Source organism: Alternaria metachromatica, assembly GCF_023757995.1.
Source record: "Alternaria metachromatica strain BMP 0045 chromosome Unknown scaffold_5, whole genome shotgun sequence".
Classification (NCBI taxonomy): Eukaryota; Fungi; Ascomycota; class Dothideomycetes; order Pleosporales; family Pleosporaceae; genus Alternaria; species Alternaria metachromatica.
In genome coordinates, this window is record NW_026055496.1 from 368,958 (window position 1) to 393,037 (window position 24,080).

A 24,080-nucleotide genomic window follows, 5' to 3' on the forward strand; every position below is an offset into this window, starting at 1 on the left:
TTGGTGACAGCGCTGAATTTCATCAAGGCCATATTGATTTTCCATGTTGCTCTTCGCATCCGGGAGCAGCCACTCATGACAATGGGTGACGCTGTGGTCTCTTTCCTGAAACAGCCGGACCCATGGACTCGGAATATGTGCCTCGCTTCTTCCAAGAACATCGAAAGTGCGAGAGACAATTTCATTGCTGGACCGAAAAGATGGACACGTCGTACGTATAGATGGAAGGATGCTACAAGCCTAACCCGTCGTATTAGCACTTTCACTGTGTAAGTGCGCACGCGTCATTCTGGCATCACAAGATTCGCTAACATCCCCCAGGCTTCTGATCTCGATAGCAACCATAGGAGGATTTCTTTCCTACGGATTACGTTATCTCCGGTCTGGTAAAAGTCACTCCCTTAGCAATCTCGCTGCGTTGGGTTTTGGTGCCATCGACGCTCGGACACTAATCGAGTATCCACGTGAACACAATGTCGACTCCATAGTAGGCAACACTCTCATAGCCAACGTGCCACAGGTTGTGCTCTCGATCATCTACTTCTCATACAACAGCCTGTTGACGTGTATGCTGCTAGGAAAAGAATGGTCATCGTATTCATACGTTCGAAAGGGATTGAGGGTTTCGAGCGCCCCGAGAGGGTTGCAAAGATCGACATACTTCTTATCGCTACCGTATCGGTTTGCAGTACCACTTATGGCAATCAGTGGGTTGCTACATTGGATGATATCACAAAGCATCTTCTTTGCCGCCATAGAGGTAGGCTCTTTGCCTGGACATGTTCTGAACTTAGTGTGATAGCTGACGATTACATTAGTTCTATGGGATCGGTGATAGTGTGCCATCAGATGTACGATATACATGCGGCTATTCTCCCATCGCTATGATATCTGTGATCATCGTTGCGAGTATCCTTCTCATTGTCGGCGTCGGAATAGGATTCGTTCCTTTGCGATCGGGAACCAATCTGGTTGGCAGTTGTAGTGCAGCCATGAGCGCAGCTTGTCACTTGTCAGCCGCTGACAAGGAACGAGGTGATGAAACCGCCGTTAAGAAGTTAATATGGGGTGTTGTTGAAGTACACTCAAATGGAGCGGGGCATTGTTCCTTCTCCGATGAGGCCGTGGGAACCCCTAAAGAAGGCGAGCTATATGCTGGACCGTGTGCGCAGGTTTCTCCACAGTGACCGAATAGATGAAATAGATGGTAATATAGAGCATAGTTAAGCAAATTTGGGTGGTTGCTGGAAAGGTATCTTCGTAGCAAGAGGGATGGTGCCATTGCGCTTTGACTATCTTTCGGATGCCGGACGGAGGGATTACCTAAGCGTGCCATAACCAGCATTATCTCCACCTTTCGGAAGCGGGTCCGGCTACCAACCACCCTGTTTCGGCTCATGACTAGCACATACACGCGACGCACTAAATGATGATTTGCAACGTCATTGAAGCCATAGCGAAAAGGCGTCCACATGATGCGGATCAGCATTGGATGCGGGGTCCGGATTGACCTCGGTGTACAATACCCCACATATCAAGCTTCTCTAAAGTAACTTTGAAGTCTTTTGTAGAGTAACATCTTTGACCTACGATAGCAAAAGTATTGATACAGTGAATATGGCGAAACAAGAGTACAAATTCCCGGCGTTTGACGACCTACCGAAGGTCGAGGGCATGCCACAGGGCAGCATATGGGGATTCTTTGACAAAGACGGGCAAAAGGATGAAGTCGGAAGTAAAACAACTTGTACCTAATACAGCAATCGTGTATCTAACAGGCTACAGCGATCAACTTGCTCACCTCGGATGTCGTCAAAGCGGCCTCCAAAGAGATCACCACCGGCGAGCACATCCAGCTTGACTGGGAACTACACAACGTGCAATTTCCAGGGTTCAACAGAAAAGAGCTCGAGCAAAAGCAAATCGATTTCGCGGACTTCTCCGAGTTCTGTGCTAACGATGACGAACTTCACATCAACACTCAAGCTGGTTCTCAGTGGGATAGCTTGAAGCATTTCGCGCATCAAGCAAGCGGCATGTATTACAACGGTCTCTCGCATGAAGAAGCAGCCAACAGTGTTACTAACGGTACGCACAAGTGGTGCGAAAGAGGTGGCATTGTTGGAAGAGGTGTGCTTTGCGACTGGCTTAGTTGGTACGAAGAGAAGAACGGGAAGAAGGCACCGAGCGCGGTGTCGAGACACGAGATCCCTATCGAGGAGATTGAAGAGACGCTGAAGTGGCAAGGTACCACTTTGAAGCAGGGAGACATTATGATGATTCGTAGCGGATATGTAAGATGGCACAAGTACGTTATCCTACCACGTTGAGGGACATGTCTGACCATTCTAGTAACGCGAACGAAGCGGAGCGCAAGAGCGGTACTCGCGATAATAGTGTCGCGATTGGTCTTCAAGCCAATGAAAAGACGGTACGTTGGCTTTACGACCGTCACCTCGCGGCGATCGCTGGTGATACCGTCGCTTTTGAAGCATGGCCACCAAAGTTTACCGACGGATGGTGCCTACACGAGTGGCTGCTCGTTCATTGGGGTACCGCTATCGGTGAGATGTGGGATCTTGAGAAGCTCAGTCAGAGATGCAAGGAGATGGGCCGGTACACTTTCTTCATGACAAGTGCTCCATTACACGTTAGGGGTGGTATTGGAAGCCCACCTGGAGTTATCGCCATCTTCTAGGCGCATTCGGTCACCGTTGCTTTCGGAACTGTATCAACGTTGTTTCTGTGTATAAGATAGTACCAATCCAAAGAACATCTAGCATTAACAATGTTCGCAGGCTAGCATCAGATCCCGCGAAGATATCGCCATCGACTCCGTTTTCGTGTTTAGCCTCATTTTGGCATACCTAGGTATTGCCCAAAATTGCATTAAACATGTTAGCCATTGAGTCTGACGATGCTCGTGAAGGGAAATTCAGGTGCTTGAACATCCAGAGTTACTATTACCAGAATGGAGCGGACGGTATGGGTGTGGTAGGGTGTTCGCGTGTCGCGAGGCGTATCGGCGCGTATTCTCTTTCGTTACGCGACCCACAGACCAACACGAAACAACCAAGCATGGTGTCAAAAGATGCCGCGCGGCGCTGCGCCTCTTGTAGTAATGCTTGAGAGAGATAAGAGAACGAAAGAGTTGAATGCGAAAAATGTGCCGAGTCAGGATGTGTATATAGTAACGGCGCGCAGTCTTGTCTTGAAAGGTATCTTCATTCGTTCCATCATATTCTACATCTCCGTACATATTCTGTCTTTCATCTTTTGTTTCTTGCTTACCGAACAGTTTCCTTGGCTGTTATCGACCCAAAATCCACAGATGGCGTCTCACGACATTGTTCCTAGAGGCGAAGCCGACTTCGATCTTTACCCTTACACGCCCTCAGCAGGCGCCGGCTACACATTCCTCATACTATTCGCGATCGGCGGCCTGACGCATTTTATCATGCTTATTCCATTACGAAGTTGGTTCTTCATTCCATTCGTTCTGGGCTGCGTAGGTCAGTTACCTGGGTGCTGGACCCCATCACCGAAAAGCACATCGCTGATAATTTGATCCACAGGCGAAGCAGCCGGCTACTACGGTCGCGCCTGGTCCTCAAAGAATATCCGACAAGGCAGCCCTTATCTCCTTCAACTCATGCTTATTCTTGCGGCCGCACCACTTCTCGCAGCCACCATCTACATGACGCTCGGTCGCCTTATTCGCTCTCTCGATGCTACGCACCACGCTGTAATGAATCCGCGCTGGACGACGAAAATATACGTCATCATCGATATCGGATCCTTCGTATGTCAGATCATGGGGTCGGCGATGCAAGCTTCCGGTGACCCAGACGGAGTGAAGACTGGAACCACCGTCGTGATCGCAGGACTGGGTACGCAATTGGTCGCTTTCGCCTTCTTCATCCTAATGGCAGTCGTGTTTCATCGGAGGCTGAACAACGAGCCTACCAGCACGTCACGTCGAACACATGTCAAGTGGCGCCGCTACATGTGGGCTTTGTACAGTGTCAGTGTGCTTGTCGTTGTGCGGAGCATTTTCCGGCTGGCGGAGTTTATCGAAGGGCCAGAGAGTAAGGTGTATCAGACAGAGGCGTACTTGTATGTCTTCGATGCGGCGCTCATGTTCGCGGTGGTGGTTATCATGGCGGTCTTTCATCCGGGGTTTCTGTTCAGAGTTGTTAGAAAAGCTGAGTTAATGCCACTTAGTGATGACGAGGGGAATGGTAGCTATTTACTGCGCGGAGATGGTTCAAGGTAGTTTCTCCGGGTGGATGAACAGATGTACATTATCTAGAAGGTGGTAGCGTAGACATGATAATGCCACTCTCGTTGGCCGTTTTGTATACCGGTTTCCAACCAAACACCCGAGAACTAATCAAACGGCTTACCAAGCGCTTAATTACTGCCAGTGTGATAGTCAACTGAGTGATACCGAATGCAGATATGGTATCAATGGCGTCAATGTTGTGATCATCTTGGCGAAGAGAGATTGGAGTGAATTATCGGCCGCAAAGGTTGCGACAGCAATGAAGGGTCAAATACTGCCCCAACTCCATCGCGAGCTTCTTAGCTCACCTTGGCGGTAACGCAGAGTTCCGAGGGTATATAAATATAGGGTTGACCGTACCCAGACTCTCACTACCCCGCGCACAATATCTACTCCACGATGTCGATATACATGATGTCGGGCTCACATAGTTCCTACACGCCACCATATCCTAATCAGTACTATTCCTCCCTGCCTCCGCGGCCCCAGGATGCCGCCTTCAATAGCCCAGTGCAAAGTTCCGTCAAGGCCTTCAACGTCCCAGTCTCTGACCATACCCTCGAGTACCGAATTCTAGAGCTGCTACAACCTTTTCGAGACACCAGCAGTCTCTTGAACGCCACTAATGAAGCCAAGAACGTTTTATTGCTGGCTCGTAAGTACAACTGTCTTTGAGTCTTTTCGGAGCTATCTTTCCTCGAGGGTATTGTTGTCAATGCTTGAAGTCGATTGTGTTGCACGCGCAATCCCACCACTGGCTATTTCTTCCACCCATGTAAGTAACAAAGCTAAGAGATCTGTCAGAAAATATCGCCTCCATCATTGTCAGCAAACAGTCCAAGGATCTCTCCAAGGCGGGAATAACCGATGTGTATATCATGAGCCGCAACTTGAACACCACCGCAGTCAACGGTACCGCAGCCGGCGGTCCGGCGTATCTCCGCATCTTCTTCCATATCAACTACCAATCGATTACAGTTGTTAAAGCGAAGATCGAGAACGGGAAGAATGCGATCGGTGCGCTTATCGACGAGGTGGACAAGGTCATCGAGAGCCTCATGGAAGACTCATAGTGGTTGTTTGAGGTATGCATGTCGTCGGGTGGTCGAGAGGAGAAGGAGACGAATTTTGGCGCCCGAGTCCATGGGTGACTGCTACATCGCTGGATAGCTCCTAGTCGACTTCAGGGCTTTGTAGAAACTGCTATATTGTGTAGATTATGGCTGGTCGGCGTCTGCAGCAATCAAGGTACTCCCCTCTTCTGTCCACGGTCGCCTCGCCTTCTTCTGGGCTGTAACCCAGGTATGATCCGCCTGCTTGACACTTCCGACATACTTGTACGACAGCACGTTCGCATCAAGTACACGATGAGAACCCTAACGACACAAACCTTCCCGAGCTTAGGCAATGCGGCCATGAAAGGCACAGACTTTAGGGGCAAGTTCTTTGACGTTGAGACGACACTACGACGCTAGTGGGGATAGCCGGTGCGGCTATGGTGTGGTCGGATACATCGTTGACTTCCGAACTAACCCTCTGATGGTTCGTGCATTTGACAACTTTGTACATGAATAATCGGAACGTTCCGAGTACAGGGACAGGAGCAAGATGGTATCTCAAACTTTTAGTAAGAGCGTTTTGTAGGTTGAGGCACAAGTAGCGCCTGACAGGCTTAGTGGATCGGCTGATCTACGCCCTAGCACGCAGGCACGTCGACCAGTTCTGTACAAGATCGGTCAGGGCGGGCAGATCTGAAGGGAGAGCGCTTCCAGGATTGGCCTTGTCTGGAATTTCCCGGTTTCCGCACTTCACGTGCTGGGGTCGGAGCCGTTTGATGCGTGTGTGGCGCGCACGAACTTGGGAACGTGAGGGCGACGCGCCAGCAGGACCCATTGAAGTAGACGGGCGGCGAATGAGCAGGCGCCCCACGAGATTGCATCGTGAACTCGAAGATGGACGTCGTCATCGTGCGAGCGGTGTGGCCGGCGGTACTCGCGCTAGCCGTCTAGCGTGTCGCCAAGGAAAGCTTGGTATCATTCCTCCAGGTGTGGCGCATCGAACTAGACAGAGCGACAGGAAAGGAGAGCATCACGTACTTCGCGAGGGGGTGAGAAGGCGTGGGCAAGCAGGAAGTCCGCAGGAAACGGGGTTGTCTGATACATGCAGGGAAGAGTTTGCTAGGCTGGGCGGCGCCACACTTCGCATCAGACGGAATCGAGATTGCCAGGTAGGTGTGGCGCTGTCGAATTACCCATGACGCAAGCGGGACACATGTTTTGGCATCCTTTGGGAAACCTGGTGCCGATCGAACCCCCAAACATACCTAGAGGCTCCGTCATACAGGCCAGGGCGACCTCGTTTGGGCGTGGCAGGCCTCGTGCCCCAGGCAAAACGTGGACAGTTGTGGCATTGGACGGCACGTCGTCAGGGAACTGGGCCGCCGCGCTCTGTGAGCGTGTCCGCGGAATTCGATCGCTGGCAGCGGGAAAATGGTGGCCGGTAGTCGCGGGGTCAGGCAAGTTGGTCGTGGTCGGTCGCTGTTCCAAGTCCAGGCTCTTCGCAAGCGGCAAGCTACGACGCAGTGACGTAGTTGCTGCAATCGCGCGTGTTACCCAGCCAGCCCAAATACAAAGCTGCTTTCTGCCCTCACCCGCCTCCCTCCCACACAAACCACTTTGATACCCATCCCCTCGAAATACCCATCCACCCTACCTCCATTGTTTTCAGCTCTGCGTCTGCATTTTGATACCCCACCTTGATACCCACAGAAGCAGTCCTACACCATGAGTTCCGTAAATCGTATGTCTAGCTACCCCGCTTTGCCCCCAAACATTGCTAACAGACTGCAGGTCCGGTGGACTTGAAGCAGAAGGAGAAGGATGTCAACAACAAGCTACAGCTGTACGGCATCTTCGAGGGTATGTGAACACGTGCAATGGCGCGTCGATGTCCTTCGCGTCGCACACGCAAATGTAAACAAGCGCTGACCACAACTAGCCTTCTCTAACGGAAAGGTCCCCTCCAACCAGCAAATCGATGTCGCGCTCAACTCCGCGCTGGCCCACAGGTCGCTGAACTCACCATCCAAGAAGCTGTCGAGCGAGGGTCAGCATCTGGTGACCGACCTCAAGAAGGTCATCGAGCAGGCCAAGATCCTACTACTCACCAAGAACGAGGGCAACCTCCTCCAGGACTTCATCTGGCAGGCAGAGCACCTCGGTGGCAACAGCGCCGCCCTCCCCAATGCCCCTGTTGATAAGGACACAGCGAAGCAGCACGGAAACGAGGCGCTTGATGGTCTACGGACTCTCGGTACCCTCCTCATTTCCAACGGCCAGTTCAGGAAGTTGCTTTCAGATGCCACTGTTCTGCTCCGTGACATGGCTGGCGATGCCGCCCAGAACACCGCCAACAAGGTCAAGCCCTCAGAAGACCGTCTCAACAAGCTAGATGAGCCTGCTGAGGACAACACTTGGCACGACACCTCCGACCTGAACCGCGAGAACCTTCGCAATCAAGCTAAGAGCAGTCTGCCTTTCGGCAACAAGAACAAGGACGAGGCCAAGGGTGACTTGAAGGAGCATGCCAAAGACATCAACCAGGCTGCTAACCCTGATGGCTCGCGCGACCCTCAGCACACCGCCCAACTTGGCGCCCACGAGGGTCAGACCGGCCAGAGCACTGGCGTCGACGCCCGTGGTGCTCTCGACGCTGCCAAGCAGAAGGTTGACGCGAACACTTCTGAGGAGGATAAGAACATGGCCCGCGCCCGCCGCGACCAGATGAACAACTACCTCAAGGGCAAGATGCCTGAGGAGCGCCGCGAGCAGACCATCTGGCGTCTTAAGAAGATGGTAGTCGAGATTCAGGGCCACCAGGACTACCAGCGTGCCATCGAGACCCTACTCAACCTCGCCGAGCAGTACTCCGGCCATGGTAAGAACCTTGGCCAGCAGGGCAAGGGTTCTGTTCAAGGTGCGCATCAGAACGATGCCCTAACTACTGCTGAAGCTGATCTCAAGGTGCGCATTTAGGCTTCCTCTCGGAGAACAAGTGGCTGACCAACATGAAGACTCTTCTTGAGCGTTTTGCAAACAACACCTCGTTCGATGACTTGATTGAGTCCATCAACCAGGTCTACAAGGACGCCGACCAGGATCCAGAGCTCAGGAACTGGTTCACTCGCATCAACCAGTTCATCCGCAAGACTCTCCAACAGCAGGGCTTCATCCTCGAAGACCGTAGCAACGAGGAGTGGAACCAGATCTACGATGATGGTCACCGCCTCCTTCGCGGCCGCTACCGTGGACACACTGACCGCATCGCCGACGAGTTCAAATTCGTTGGCGAGCAGTTCGACGCTGACCCGCAGAACAAACAGTTCGCTGAGTCTGTCAACAAGCTCTTCCTTGACCTCGGTCAGGATGAGAACGGTCAGACTGTGTTCAAGCCCCACCTTCTCAAGGACCTGAGCGACGTCATCCTCCCGTCCATCTTCGAGAACGTCCGTTACGTCCCTATCCCGCGTATCGAATACAGCGACCCCATGGTCGACGCCGTCGTTGAGAACCTCGTCATCGAGGGTGATAACCTTGCTCCCAACTCTTTGGAGTTTGGCTCGGACAACTACTGGCGCTGGGGACGCAAGTCCATCTCGAGCAAGAACAAGAACAAGGTCATGCTCTCTGTCTCGGGTGTACAGATGGATCTCAGGGATGTTTCCTACTACATCAAGCGCAAGCAAGGCTTCCCATCCATCACCGACAAGGGTGTTATGGACATCTTCATGGGTGGCTCCGGCTTCAGCTTCAAGGTTGAGATGGAGACAGCTGACAAGGCCCGCGAGAACAACGCGCAGACCCACTTCTTCAAGGTCACCAAGGTTGAGTCTGACATTAAGAACCTTCAGATCAAGATGAAGAAGAGCAACCACAAGCTCCTCTTCAACATGTTCAAGCCCCTTCTTCTCAAGGTCATGCGTCCTGTCATCCAGAAGGTCTTGGAGAAGCAGATCAAGGACTCCGCCAACCAGCTTGACGGCCTTCTCTTCGACATCAAGACTGAGGCTGACCGCGCCGAGGCTGAGGCCAAGCGCAACCCCGACCCTCAGAACATTCAGAACATGTACCAGCGCTACGCCTCTGCTATGCAGCACCGCATCATGCAAGGCAAGCAGAAGAAGGAGCAGGTCAAGGAGAAGACCAAGGACACCCAGGTCAACATGGCTGTCACTCAGCACGACTCCATCTTCAAGAACATCTCCCTACCCGGCGGTATCTCTTCCAAGGCTACTGAGTACAAGGAGCTTGCCGGCAAGGGCGAGAAGTGGGAGAGCCCCATCTTCTCTATCGGCTCCGCCAAGGAGACTTCCAGCCTGCCTCAGGTTGGCAAGGTCACTCGCAAGCCCCACGGTCGCGCAGGCGGCTACGGTAGCACCAGTGAGGAGTCTCGCGGTCTTGGAGCCTCGCAGGGCATCAACCCATCCGCCAACCAGTACGACAGCCAATACACTAACGCTGGTGGCCTCGGCGGTGGTCAAGGCGTTACCACTGGTCAGGGTCTGATGGGTGGTGCTGCTGCTACTGGTCTCGCCGGCGGCGTTCCTTCCACCACTGGCACCCAAGGCTTCGGCACTCAGGTTGACGATGCTTTCAACACCACCGGCACCGCCGCACCTGTTGGATCGTCTGGCCTCGGCTCCACTGGCCTTGGTTCAACTGGTCTGAACGACCCTACTGCCACAACTACTTCAGCAACTCATCCCGCTCACCCCACTGGTGCCCCGGCTCCCGGCGAGTATAACACTACCTTCGGTGACCAGAACCCCGTCTTCCAGGGCCGCGTTTAGATGCTTGTTGGTCGACCAGTGATACCCGATACGCTTGGGGCTGCGAGTCATGATTACGACTTTCCTACCTTTTGATCATGGATGATACCACGATTGCGCCACGGCGCACGCGCACATGAGTAGCAAATAGCATGTTTTCTTGGTTCTTCTTTCTTGCTTTCGGCGGTTTATGAGTGGTGTAGGACGATTGCGCCCGTAATGGGGAGATGGTTGCTGGGGCGGACCCGAAGTCATCAGGAGCTTTTGGTCAACGAAAATTCCTAGTTTGTCGCTATTGCCGTGTTCCCGTAGTAATAGTTAATTAAATGGTGCTTAAAACTACTTCGTCTTTCTTCTAGTGAAAATTGTAAATACTCGATCGTGGGTTTCTACGGACCTCGCTCGGGTCGCATACTGCGGATTGGACTGTCACGTCACGGTCATATCAAAGCACTTATGGAATAGATAGATCTTCCTCACCCAAGCACAGTATGACTCCTTTTCGTTTGAGCAAACATCAACATCGGATTTTAGGCCAAAACGAGATTTGGAGTACCGCAAGTTCTTTACCTAATCTCTACCTATGCCTATGCCGTTTCAGATATTTCCCTTCCCTCTCAGCCTCCTCTCTCAGCCTCTCCATCTCTTCTTCAAGCCCCGCATGGTCCTCCCCTCTTCCCCTTCGTGGGCGGCCTGAGACATTGTCTGCGCCGTATGTAAAAGAGTCCCCAGATGGGACGCGGTGTCTGACACTTTCTACAGGTTCATCTGCATAGTGGACGCGACGCACAGGTGCCCTTTCGTAGAACCGGTCGCGACTCCGGCTTCGACTTCGGCTACGGCTCCAACTACCGCTCCGTGACCTGCCATGTCGTACATATCTAGATCCTACTTCAACACGGCCACCGCGTTCAAACCATTCATCGTCGTCATCGCCGTCGCCGTCGTCGTCATAGTACCTCGAGCGTGAGCGGGTAGTTGTGTCTTTTGTTGACATACGTCGTGGTGGTGGGTAAGGTGGAAGATGAGACATGGGATGACCGTAGATGTTAAGTCTGCTTCGAAGATCACCATCTGCATACGGATCGACATGACTGGTCGGACTGAATGGGTTGAACAGGTCGTTCGAATTGGCGTAGTGACCCTTCATTATGTGGTGTGGACGAGGGCGGACTGGCGCAGCTTCCTTGTAAGGCATGTATGGTGAACTTTTGTAGTCCATACGTGACGATCTTCTGTCGGGTACATGTGGGTATGGGTATAGTGATTGCCGGCGTGCTTCGATTGCTAGGGGTGCCGGACTGGCGTATGAGTGTTGTCCCTTCGCTGGAACACCAGACGAATATGGTTGAGAAAGATATGGGGACTTGCTCATAGGGTGGTCTGGCACATACCACTCGTCAAAATAATCATCGCCATAACTCGCTCTGTATAGGTCACGCCGTCGGCTAGGAAATACTTCGTAAGCTGCGCCAAACGGGTCAATGATACTGTCTAAACCGCCCTTAGATTTGGACGGCCCTTGGCGTTGCGCAACGGTTATACTAGCGGCTTCCACTGTGTCTCTCTCTTTTCTCATCGTTTTGCGATACATGGACGAGAGTAGGTCCCGTATGCTATCGCCATTATAACCGATCAGTAAGCAAGAGCCTACGGTCACGCAGGTTAGTGGTATGGCAACGCTCCAGAAGACAGCTTGTGTTTCGTCCATGCCTCTGATGTCAGAGGCATTCATACCGAAGTAGCTTGTAACGAATGACAATGGCAAAAAGATGACTGTAACGACAGTGAAGACCATGATAGCCTTTCCATGATCTTCTTCGTTGATCTCCAGGATCTGTTTCGTGCGATCGGAGAGCGGGGCGCAACGTCGCATTAGATCAATGTAATCTAGCCGAACTAGGGAAAGGTGATCTCGGCAGGCCCTTCCCAGGGCTTTCTCGTAAGGATGCATAGCCCGGCGAGATGGGCTTAGCTTCTCATATGTGCTCTCATCGATGACCTGCAGATAATTTCGTACCAGATTGGTTTGCCAGGTGTTGACTAACTGTAAGACTTGTAACTCTTCTTGGATCAAGTTGATGGCCCGCAGAAGGCGCTTGCTTGGTCTGTGATTGATTTCGAATTGCTAATACATGTTAGCAAAGTCTAAAAATGTATCACGTCGTATTCTCGCTGCTGTCGAAGCGTGTATAGCTCCTCACTTCTTCTCTCAGAGATGTACTGTTGAAATTGAATGTACTTACAACTTTGGAGACGTACACATGATACATGTCGCCGATAGTCTTGGACTGCTCGAGAGGTTTCATCAGCAACCTTCTCATAAACCATAGAGACACATATTCTGGTCCCAGGGAAAGATGCTTGCGAAGGTTCAATGGCAACTCGGGTCTACCCATGTCGCAGAACAGAAACCGAGCTTTGCGCAGGGACCGCCGCGCCTGGAAACCAAAGCGTCTGAGTACTTTGACATCTCTCGATGAGTATGGATCGTTTGTAAGCTTGCGAGAGTCCTGAAACCGAGGGTCGCGTCCATACGTCTTTTCATTCTCGTGCAAAGCTCGCTCGATCGCCAGGTAGTAGATCACAATCTTTTGAAATGCGTGAATCAGTTCTTGTGGCAGCGTATACAATGACGATAACTGTCCATCTTCATTCTGAACACCCTCGGCAAGCTCTTTGGCTCGAACTAGAAAGTCTTTGGCGATCTCACTAGCATGTGTAAGGATCACCAAAGCGCTCGCATTCGTCAGTTCGCGCCGGTATTGTACGGAATTGATTATCCAGTCTTGCAGTTCTTCGAAACTCGGTATCTCAGCGTCAGGATGTGCAGTCCCAGCCGAATATTTTTCCACATGTCGCACAAGATGTTTCATTGCAGATGTTGCGCTACTGAATGGGCGTCTGCATCTTATACAACGCTGAATCGACCTTTGCAGTGTTTTCCTGGATTCTGGGAGTGAAGATGGAACCTCCCAAGCGGAGGTGCGGATGGACCAGATACGGTTGTTTAGCATGTCAGGGTGTTTCCAATCAGAGTTCGTGTATTCCTCTGGGTCGGGCTCAACCGCTCCACGTTGCGCAATAGTCGTTACTTGCTGATGGATGTTTTGCAGTGCGCCCGATAGCTTTCGAAGCATGATGCTACTATCAAGGTCATCTACGAAAAGAGCTAAAGTTTTGCAGACGGTGTCGAGAAACTCGACTGATCTTGTCAAAATCTTACGGCAATGAGTGGTGACAATCATCTTGTGGTTTATGGAACCCGACTCCGGTAGGGGCGTTGCTTTGCCAAGCTCTTGTAATTCGGACCGTCGCGTGGAAACGCCTTCACATACCGTCTCAGGCAAGGAGTGGTAGTAGTTGGTTGAGGTGAAAGCATCTTCTACAGGACTGGTTGAACGAACAAGAGACCTCGACGTCATGAGCTTCTCCACGTACTCCAGGCAGGCGATGGACCGGTCTTTCCCGGTGGTACCGAGTACTACCGGCTTCCCACTTCTATGAGAAAGATCGTTGGTCTTGGACTGCAACCAGTGAAAGAAGGGCGGAACACACGTGGGGGTGCAGACAGCCGCTGGTTCTGCGGTCGAAGCTTCTTCATCTCTTCCGTCACGAATCTGGTCGTATGGAATTGTAATGGTGATCGAGACAAGCTGGACTGCTCGAGAGACGATGTTTTTCCAGTTCCCGGCCCCGGCTATAGTAGCCCCATCCACATCCTCGACTTTCAAGTTGATCCCTTCGCCAACAAGAGGCCCCTCGAGAGAAGGATTGCTGTGGACAATTCGCGATTCCAGCTGGAAATAGGATCTGAAATCACCTATGGGATATATGAGGCTGCTCCCGTCGCGATTGGTGATGTGAACCTTGGTCAGAGTGTTCTTTGTGATGCTCTGCCTGCCAAGAAGCCTAATATCTTCTTCAACAATGCCGATCGAATTTTTCATCGCTGTAGGCAGAGTTTCGTGTCCGTATGTCACAATAGCAGTAGATCCAATGTTGATGATCCACAGGCTGGGGACATGAACGATGTTATTCATCGGATCATTGCCAAACCTCCTGTATGATTGTTCCTCATCTCTTTCACGAACAGATTCATACGGATACAAAGCCTGCATCAAGGTACGTGGAGAGAACAGTGAATCTTCTTGCCCAGTAGTAGGCTTTACAACCTGTTGGAGACTGAAGTAAGGTACGCAGCTGAAAATCACGGACTGGGTGTCTGTTGGATCGGATTCGTCGGCTCGAAGAACGGTCCCTGGCTCGATGAATCTACCGCCTACAAATGGCCTAGTCTTTTCGCCTCGCAGTTTCAACAAGACCTCGCGGGTAAGGGCCTGGAGGCGGTCAGACAAACGTGGGATATTGAGGCAGACGTTTTCGAAGCGGTCAAAGTCGAGATGACTACCATTGAGGTGGTACCATGTTGTTGCTATGCTTGTCCGCAATCGAGGGCTCGCCAGACTTGGTAGAGTGTGGATTTGAAGCATGTTCTGGGCGCCAGACTCGATCGGCATTGCTCTGGTGATTCTCCGTATCTCCAGATTCTTGTCTCCCGGTTCCTTCTTCTCTGCTCCGAGGCCCTCCTTGTTTTCGGGTTTATCAGATTCTTCACTTAGGGCGATGCTGCTGCTCGAAGGCTTGGTCTGCACCTGAAATGAGAGCCTGTTGCCCTCGATGTCCACTGGATGCATCGCATAGCGGTTGGGCTGTAAAAGAGGGGACTCTCTCGGAGGCGTCTCCTCTTCGCTGCTCAATGACCATGACTCGCTCTCACTAGAGTCTTCGGTGATAATACTGCTTTCTGATTCTTCGGGAGTTGAGACCCGGCGCGGGAGCTCAAATCTGAGCGCCGGTTCGTTTCTAGAACTATTCGTCCCAGGCTCCACACGTGAAGTGTTTCGTGGCTGGGGTCGTGACGGTCGCCGGTAATTCCTCCCTGAACGACCATCGTTGCGCGTGGTAGAGGGTTGCTGATGCCCCGCGCTGGTCGATTGAAGCTCTTGAGCAAAATCGATGGGCTCCTCGGTGAAGTAGTCGGCTATCCATTGGGAGTTTTCTGCGTCAGGAGCCTCGCTCAATGATACGTGTCGGGGCTGGTTTCCGCCCCCATACAAATCATCATGCGCAAGCTCATCAACGGAAGCTTCGCGCACCTCAGCCTGATACTGACGTGGGAGACGCGGCGTGGCTTCCGAATCTTGCGTTTGGCCCTCCATAGATAGGTAATCTGGAAGTTGGCGGGCGGGATTGCGACGGCATGGGAGAGGCGACGAGAAGAAGGCAAGGCAGACATGATGTGTGGGGGCCAAAAGCTGAGCTGAAGGAAGAGTGAGAGTCAGACGCTAATATGTGCATGCAGTTGCAGATGAAGACCTCAGCCTCTCCGGGGTTCAGCTCGACTCCAGCCTAGCGTCAGATTTGGACAGCTATCGTGCCATCCTGATTGGTCGTAAGAGGGGCAAGCGCGCCGTCCCGCCATGCCTCGAACATGTGTTCTCCATCAGTCTGATCGTAAAGTCAAGAGCCAAAAGTTGTGGCAGTCGTCATATCGCACGCAAAATCGCGGAGTCATCAAACATAGCTATGAGATTTGAATTCAAGCCCAGATCAAGGGCGACAAGCATATTACAAAGGCTACTACTGTTGACGACAAGATGGGACAAGTCTGGACAAAGGAAACAATCTGCGAAGGAACATGCTACAATATCCAATATCGTCGAGCAAAAGTATCCAACTGGTATCAAAGGGCCCCGTCAATGGGCGGCGGTAAGGCTAAGTCGTAAATCGTGATGGTATCGTAAGGAGATAGGGTTAGAGAATGTTTGCGCGATTAGTGGTGGCGGTGGAAGGTCGGTTGGTGAGGGTATACGTGTGCCAGCGTATGTACAATTGTTGTCAGAGTAAATGTCGGGTATGTTGAGCGGTGGTCATCTAATTGTGAGAGGCTGCTGAGCTGGCGCGATGGGTGACGGCAAGAACGATTGGGGTTGCTGCTGCGTGTTGATGGCGGTGGGGGTCGCCTGCTGTATGCGTGTCTGTGGTAACTCCTTCTTCTTGACCAGCAAGCTCTTGAACGCGCCGAGCCATTTGGCCAGCGAGTCTTCATTGGAAGCGCAGAATTTGTAGTTCTTCTCCTCAGATATGACCTGCATGCAGTACTGCTTGCTTCGCGAGACTGGGTCTATGTCGACAGCATCGATGATGCTGGAAAAGGGAATGATATGGGTCGCGGAGTATTCGTCGTCGTTTTTGTAAAAGGCAAGGCACTTTGGCCGCAGAACCACCCAGATCTTCTTCCACTGGCGCACGCCGCCTTTGGACTTGAGAACATATAGCCAGCCGTGGTAAACTACGCGCTCGTTGGTGGGTGTAGCGCCAATGTTGCTCTGCTGGCTCGCATTGCGCTGCGTTTGCGGAGTTCGCGGAAGAGACTGGGCGGAGGCTTGGTTGGTGTCGGAGAAGTCGAAGTCGGAGATGGAGCCGCGCTCTCCGCCGGAGTAGTTGAGGGCTTGCGATGGACGCCGGGCGCTGTGCATGTGCTCGGGGGCGATGGAGCTCGAGGGCCTCGGCTCTGTCTCGGAGGAGCTGGAGACGATGTTTTCTCTGGCCGCGCGACCGAAGCCTGAAAACGTCTTCCTCCCGGTGGTCGGGCTCATGACAGTCATCTCGGCCTCGTGCTCGCCGATGCGCGCCTCGGTGCGTATGAGGTGCACCCACTCCTGGGCGTCCTTGTCGGTGGTTGCGCCGAGGTGGTAGTTGCGGGCGGGCGAGAAGATGCCAAAGACATGCTCCATCTTCTTCTTCGAGTCTCTCTGGCGCGCGACGGCCGTGATCTCGGAGAGGTTGATCTGGTGGCGCAGCTTCGTCTCGTCCTTGTCCTTGTATATGGACAGGCAGTTGGGGCGCAGGACGAGGTAGACGGGCTTCCATTGCTGTGCACGTGTTAGTAGACGTCATGGCGTGCCTGTCGGCAGCGTGCGTGCATGCGTGCCTTTGTCTTGCGCGTGCGCTTCACGACGGTGCCGGCCTTGATGATGCGGTCGAACTCGAAGCAGCCGTTCTGGTTGACGGGCGACATGATGTCGACGCTGGCATTCGCAATCTTGAGGCTCTGTATATGGGGCGGGTCCAGCTTCATGCCAGCAGAGCGGATGGCCACGGGTTTGGCGGGCGTGTGCTGGCCGTCCAGTGTCGCTGCCATGTCGGCGGTGGGAGTCACATTCACGGACAGGCAGGCGGGGTCGATAGTGGTACGTATGGGTGAAGGCAGGCAGGCGGGAGGCTATAGGGGCGTTGCGGTGCTCGAGCGCGGTCGTTATATCCAGACTGTTATTCAAGATCGGCAAGGGCGACAGGGGCGATGCATGGGCATGGGGCAGGCACGAACCACACCAGCAACGGCAGGCGCACAGGCTATAAGGACGTGGCCAGCACCAAGGCCCGAGTCGCAGTGGTGAGGTCAAACAAAAGACCGGCGACGATGATCCCACGACTAACACGCACGCGATGCGACGCGACCGCAGGGTGGCCGTTGGGCGTCTGTCGCCGTCAGCAGGGTCTGATGTCAGGGTGCAGCTTGCCCATGAGCCATAGTGACGCGGCGGGGTGGTAGCGCCTCTGTTTCATCCAAATCTTCAACGCCCATTGATCCCAAACCACACAACGAATCTGTAACCTCAACCACTGCTGCATCCCCTCCACCCCTCCAATTTGCCCTTTCTGGCCTGCGCGCCTCTGATCTGCAGCGAGACGGCCCTCCCCGCGCCCGACTGGGTCACATCGACACGCGAAACACGACAACCGCCTCAGCAGTTTTAGCTCCGAGTCTCGACCACGCTCGCCCAGGATGCCCGTCGTTCCGAGCGACAAGCTGGTGTCGCTGCAGCAGGCGGCTGATGGCATCAGGAACATTTGCATCCTCGCTCACGTGGTACGTTGACTGTCCGCGTGACTGCGACATGTGCTGAATGCAGCAGGACCATGGCAAAACGTCCCTCACCGACGCCCTCATCGCCACCAACGGCATCATCTCCCCCAAACTCGCCGGCAAGATTCGCTACCTCGACTCGAGACCCGACGAGCAGCTGCGCGGCATCACCATGGAGTCGTCTGCCATCTCGCTATACTTTTCCCTGCTGCGACGGTCTGCGCCCGAAGCACAGCCAGAGCAAAAGGAATTTTTGATCAACCTCATAGACTCGCCCGGACACATAGATTTCAGTTACGAGGTCTCTACAGCATCACGTCTCTGCGATGGCGCTGTCGTGCTCGTAGACGCCGTCGAAGGCGTGTGTAGTCAGACTGTCACAGTCCTGCGACAGACATGGATAGAGAAGCTGAAGCCCTTGCTCGTCATCAACAAGATGGACAGGCTAATCACAGAACTGAAGATGAGCCCTGGAGAGGCATATACACATCTGAGCAAACTGCTCGAACAGGTAAACGCCGTCATGGGCAGCTTCTACCAAGGCGAGCGCATGGAAGATGACCTCCGATGGCGCGAGAAGATGGAAGAGAGACTAAATGCTGCAGCTGAGAAGACTGACACGCGATCCTCATCCATACTAGAAAACGGCGACAGCATAGACACCACCAACACGCCCGCTGAGTACGAGGAAAAGGATGACGAGGACATATATTTCGCCCCCGAGAAGAACAATGTGATTTTCGGCAGTGCCATCGACGGCTGGGCATTTACGGTAAGACAGTTCGCCAGCCTGTACGAGAAGAAATTAGGCATCAAGCGCTCCATCCTCGAAAAGGTACTCTGGGGCGACTTCTACCTAGACCCCAAGACGAAGCGCGTACTCAGCTCCAAGCATCTCAAGGGCCGCCACCTCAAGCCCATGTTCGTTCAGCTCGTCCTAGACAACATATGGGCCGTATACGAGGCCACCACAGGAGGTAACAACGGGAAGGGGTGCGTGGATTTCCTTCCCTTGCGTGATTTGTCTGCATGTATCATAGCAATATACTTATACTTTCCATTACAGAGATCCTGCTTTGGTTGAGAAGATTACCAAATCGCTCAACCTTAATCTTCCAGCACATATCATGCGCTCGCGCGATCCGCGCGCACTCCTAATGGCACTTTTCGCAGCTTGGCTTCCGCTATCGACCGCCTTACTAGTCTCCGTCACCGAATACCTGCCTCCACCCTCGAAAGCGCAATCCGAGCGCATGCCTGAACTCATCGACAGTTCTCCGGGTGCCGACTACGTTGCTCCAGAGGTGCGCGACGCCATGACCAGTTTCAAGGCCTCCAAGAACGATCCTGTCGTAGCCTACGTCAGCAAGATGATCTCCATACCCTCCAGCGAACTACCACAGAACAAACGAAGGGGTGGTGCGCTCACGGCTGAAGAAGCCAGGGAGATGGGGCGAAAGAAGAGAGCAGAGATCGCCCGGCAGCAGGCTATCGCCAACGGTGAGGATGCTGAGGTCGGTAGTGTCACCGACGCTCTGAGCTCTGCCGCCATCGGCGAGACTGAGACGCCTGTCGAAGAGACACCAGAGCCGGACGTAGAAGCCGAGCATCTCATCGGATTCGCACGTATCTTCTCCGGTACTCTGAGTGTCGGCGATGAAGTCTACGTCCTCGGCCCGAAGTTTACCCCAGCCAACCCACACGCCGCTCCGGAGCCGCAGAAGGTCAAGATCACTGCGCTATATCTGATGATGGGGCGAGGCTTAGAGCCTCTCACAACTGTCCCCGCTGGTGTCGTTTTCGGTATCGGTGGGCTCGAGGGTCACATCTTGAAGTCGGGGACGCTATGTTCTCAGCTTCCTGGATCGCTCAATCTTGCTGGGGTTCAGATGGGTTCAGAGCCTATTGTGCGTGTTGCGCTCGAACCCGAGAACCCCTACGATCTAGACAAAATGATCAAGGGTCTAAAGCTCCTCGTTCAGAGTGACCCATGCGCAGAGTATGAGCAGCTACCAAGTGGAGAGCATGTCATCTTGACAGCCGGTGAATTGCATCTGGAGCGATGCCTGAAGGACCTCAAAGAGCGATTCGCCAAATGCGAGATCCAGGCTGGTGAGCCCATCGTACCATACCGAGAGTCGATCGTGGCTGCAACAGAGATGAACCCGCCAAAGGACCCCAACCTGCCACGAGGTACTGTTGTTGGCGAGACAGCTAGCAAGCACGTCTCAGTTCGCCTTCGAGTCCGGCCACTACCAGCCAGCGTCACCGAATTCCTGGGGAAGAATGCAGGTGCTATTAAGAAGCTGTACTCTGATCGACGAGCCGAAGACGAAGGAGAACATGCTCCACATAATGTACATGGCGTCGAGGACGATGGAATTCAAGAAGCAGAACAGCGCGAAATCGGACAGAGTCTGAGTTTTGAGGAGTTCAAGAAGCAGCTCAAAGAAGCGTTCGCAGAGGCGAAGGGACAGAAGGAAATCTGGACCGAAGTCATTGAGAAGATCACAGCATTTGGGCCTCGTAGGATAGGACCGAACATCCTCGTCGATGCGACCAAGGATGGGATATGTGGTAGAGCGTGCGTACCCCTGTCTATGTCTTCACTTCATTGCTAACTCTTTGCAGGCTCCGCGAATCAACATCCCCAGACGCTGACGCAGACAACCCCGCCGACCGCACCATTTCCGCGCGCACCTTCTCTTCTACAATCTCATACGCATTCCAGCTTGCCACCGCGCAAGGCCCATGTTGCGCCGAGCCCGTTCAGGGTATCGCCGTCTTCCTTGAGGACGTCATACTTAACATTCCCGACGACGAGAGTGCACAGGACCGCGGTCGCTTGACAGGTGAAGTCATCAAAGCCGTACGCTCATCGATTCACCAAGGCTTCCTGGACTGGTCACCTCGCATGCTTCTCGCAATGTACAGCTGCGAGATTCAAGCCTCCACCGACGTCCTCGGCCGCGTCTACGCAGTCTTGACGCGCCGCCGCGGAACCATTCTGTCCGAAACACTCTCATCTACTTCCTCCGCATCTACCACTGGATCGCAGACTTTCACCATCAACGCGCTTCTCCCCGTCGCCGAATCTTTCGGCTTCAGCGACGAGATCAGGAAACGCAGTTCTGGATCTGCTAGCCCGCAATTGCGCTTCGCTGGCTTTGAGATGCTGGACGAAGACCCCTTCTGGGTGCCGTTCACCGAAGATCAGCTCGAGGATTTGGGTGAGTTGGCGGACCGAGAGAATGTCGCCAAACGATACGTAGATAAGGTCAGGAGGAGAAAGGGATTGAGGGTTGCGGGTGAGAAGGTGGTTGTGGATGCGGAGAAGCAGAAGACGTTGAAGAGATAGTCTGGTGTTGTAGGATCGAAGAGGAACACGGGGCCATTTAGATTATGAATTGAAACGAGCATGGCGATGATGAAGGCGAACGATATGATGGATCCTCGTTCAATCGATAAGGTACACGTGACGTTTCACCAGGGCATACATAAAGTCCCCCGAGTCCTTCCACACTTTTCTCTCCTGCACACAAATTGTACAAAATTCAAAAGGATACGCGAAAGCACGTCTGCGCCTTCTCATGCCTTCTTTCCAAAAGGCTGTTGTTTCCCCGTCATGTGTCTGCCTCGACCTCTTTCCTCTTGCACCTAAATGGAAGGAAACCTATCCCATGGCGGGCATGGTGTATAGGTTCCCAAAACATCAGGAAATCAGCCTGATGAGATCTCTAAGGCGTGCCACGAGTTCAAAATTGGCAACGAACGATGTGATGTCGTGTTTGAGTTGTTATCGACCGATGAAAAAATGTCGCATAGCTTGCCCAATGGCTGCACTCCTTCTAGTCTGCACTATGAAGTCTGAATATATCTACAAAAGAACTTTGCAAACTGTGAAGAGCGATACCTGCAAGCTACGCGGTTTATCGTGTCCTCTCTCTCTTTTGCAGAGTCGACACGTCGAAATTCTGGCTCAATAACAAGATGCTGCGCTGCTCCGCGCTTTCTTAAAAAACTACAAGCACACGATTAATGTGTTGGGTCCTTGGCTACGAAATGTACAGACATATCCTTCAGCTGAGACTACTGCGACATCTTCCACTCACTTAGCAAAAACACAAGGACACTGTTATGACTTTATAATAATACTCGCTCTTTTCTCAAAACAGAATGGAAGCTGTGCATGACTTTCGCTGGGTTGCCTGGAACAAAAGTCCACAAGATTTTGTTTATGTGCTGTCGCACCTGTCGCCCGTTCTTAGGTACACACCACGACCAAAATGGACAGCTTCGTTGCTAATGTATATCGAGAGCTCTACTTCATGACATTTGCGAAGAAAAGCAAAAGACGACTATCATCCACGTGGAAGAGACCGTGCGTTAGAGAGAGGGTATAAGATACTGCCCGTCTATCGTTCCTCTTCTTCTTCTTATCTTCATCACTTCCTGTTTGTCAGACCAAAAATAAACGCATCAAGGGAGCATGACATGCGTCCTGTTTCTTTCCGGAACAATACCGCCGAACCTCATGTTTTGTGTAGTTCAAACACATGACGTTCGCTATGTCTTCAATTTCTCGGAAATCGGACCAAAAAAGCACAGATGACATTGTTATGTGTTTGCGGAAAAGTGAGGTCGTATAAAGTGTTGCAAAGTAGACAGGGTTGAAAATTATTTTATCGCTCGTACAGTTCTACAAAATGCTACCCAGCACATTTCATGAAAGTATCCTTTGCCTTGCTCTATGGTCTGTGAAAATGACGATCAATCTATGAAGTCTCCTCCTCAAAGACTGATTGCTTCCCCAATGTCGCTCTCTGCATACGCGCCATTTCAAAATAATATTACGACCATTCATGTTCTTTGGCCTCTTCTCTTGTTCTAGAGACATAATCCTCGCAAGTGAAAGCTACGTGCGATTCCCGTCGCATCTCAAAACAAGGATACAAAGTCACTATGTTTGTCTTTCTGGCCGTGTTGGTACCCGTATTCTGGATGCTCCACTACCAAATCACGCGGCCAGTCATCACATGGCTCTTGTCCGGTCCAGGTTCGTTAGCCAATAAATCCAGTAAGGTCTGAGTACATAAGAGCAACCGCTGGGCTCCTTCTTCACCTCTCTATCTCCATTCATTCTTTGCTCTCCACCAAATAAAAGCCATGTGCATCACATGTTCCGCCTTTCTTCTCCAAAAAAGGTATCCGTATCAACGCATGTGCTTGGCCTCTCCTCTCGCGCAAAGAAACAATGGCACAATGATCAGTAAAAATGCCATTCGAGAATTTATATGGATTTTGCGTGACCCAAAACAGCCTCACAAAACGCGCATGACGTCTCGTTCGGAATACCAGAAGCCATGATACTTCCTGCAGTACCTATCCTACCTGTCATCTTCAAACCCTTGTCTGGAAAACAAATACAAAAATACAAATCCGATGAATCCATGTGCTCTGCTGTTTTCCAAAAGCCCCGTGAACATGGCTCATGGTCCCGTCTAGAAGCCTACTTGCCATAATCCCGACCTTCTGGCGGATTCAACGTTCGTAATGTTCCTTGACTATGCCTATAACTTCCAAAGATGATGATACCAACGCCTATGCGTGTCAAAATTATACCGAGGAAATGCATGGAGTGCAGTGAACCGGCCCGTCGTCGAAAAACCGGAGAGGTTGCGGAAGACCGCAGACATGACATTTCGCAAAGTGGCTTTCGTTGGGTCAAAGCTAAATGCGGTCAGTATTCACATCACATCACCAGGTCTTTCTGGGGGACAAAACTCTCGTGTTCCAAGTAAAAGCAGACACCGTGCTTTTCTTGTTGCAAGTTCTACATGCCTCACGAGAACTAGCACTTCGACAGAATAAAAGCGGAAAGCGACTCGAAACCACAGCCCACGAATTGGTATCGCGTGTGAATAGTTTCCCTTCCCATAACCGTATCAACTAGAGATGTAGACACCCATCCCATCTCCATGACCTTTTCGTAACATCGTGACTCCCAGCCAACCATGAAACTTTAACGTATTCTC

At 52.3% G+C, this 24,080-nt stretch overlaps 6 protein-coding genes across 6 annotated transcripts; 4 read left to right on the forward strand and 2 right to left on the reverse strand.

Annotated features, from left to right (window-relative positions):
- Positions 1-1,617: 1,617 nt before the first annotated feature.
- Positions 1,618-2,698, forward strand: J4E83_003057 (uncharacterized protein; the record flags this gene model as incomplete). The annotated part of the gene is made up of 3 exons (XM_049329997.1): positions 1,618-1,735; positions 1,786-2,308; positions 2,353-2,698. The coding sequence occupies 3 exons, from the start codon at positions 1,618-1,620 to the stop codon at positions 2,696-2,698; spliced, it is 987 nt and encodes a 328-aa protein (XP_049190493.1).
- Positions 2,699-3,652: 954 nt separating this feature from the next.
- Positions 3,653-5,358, forward strand: J4E83_003058 (uncharacterized protein; the record flags this gene model as incomplete). Its single annotated transcript, XM_049329998.1, has 2 exons — positions 3,653-4,265; positions 5,066-5,358. The coding sequence occupies 2 exons, from the start codon at positions 3,653-3,655 to the stop codon at positions 5,356-5,358; spliced, it is 906 nt and encodes a 301-aa protein (XP_049190494.1).
- A 1,710-nt stretch (positions 5,359-7,068) lies between these two features.
- Positions 7,069-10,133, forward strand: J4E83_003059 (uncharacterized protein; the record flags this gene model as incomplete). The annotated part of the gene is made up of 4 exons (XM_049329999.1): positions 7,069-7,084; positions 7,135-7,203; positions 7,283-8,307; positions 8,334-10,133. The coding sequence occupies 4 exons, from the start codon at positions 7,069-7,071 to the stop codon at positions 10,131-10,133; spliced, it is 2,910 nt and encodes a 969-aa protein (XP_049190495.1).
- A 4,272-nt stretch (positions 10,134-14,405) lies between these two features.
- Positions 14,406-15,334, reverse strand: J4E83_003060 (uncharacterized protein; the record flags this gene model as incomplete). The annotated part of the gene is made up of 3 exons (XM_049330000.1): positions 14,406-14,452; positions 14,524-14,978; positions 15,036-15,334. 3 exons carry the CDS (start codon positions 15,332-15,334, stop codon positions 14,406-14,408), a joined length of 801 nt encoding a protein of 266 aa, XP_049190496.1.
- Positions 15,335-16,045: 711 nt separating this feature from the next.
- J4E83_003061 (uncharacterized protein) lies at positions 16,046-17,319 on the reverse strand (the record flags this gene model as incomplete). The annotated part of the gene is made up of 2 exons (XM_049330001.1): positions 16,046-17,050; positions 17,110-17,319. The coding sequence occupies 2 exons, from the start codon at positions 17,317-17,319 to the stop codon at positions 16,046-16,048; spliced, it is 1,215 nt and encodes a 404-aa protein (XP_049190497.1).
- A 645-nt stretch (positions 17,320-17,964) lies between these two features.
- Positions 17,965-21,403, forward strand: J4E83_003062 (uncharacterized protein; the record flags this gene model as incomplete). The annotated part of the gene is made up of 4 exons (XM_049330002.1): positions 17,965-18,048; positions 18,095-19,038; positions 19,112-20,629; positions 20,677-21,403. 4 exons carry the CDS (start codon positions 17,965-17,967, stop codon positions 21,401-21,403), a joined length of 3,273 nt encoding a protein of 1,090 aa, XP_049190498.1.
- Positions 21,404-24,080: the final 2,677 nt, after the last annotated feature.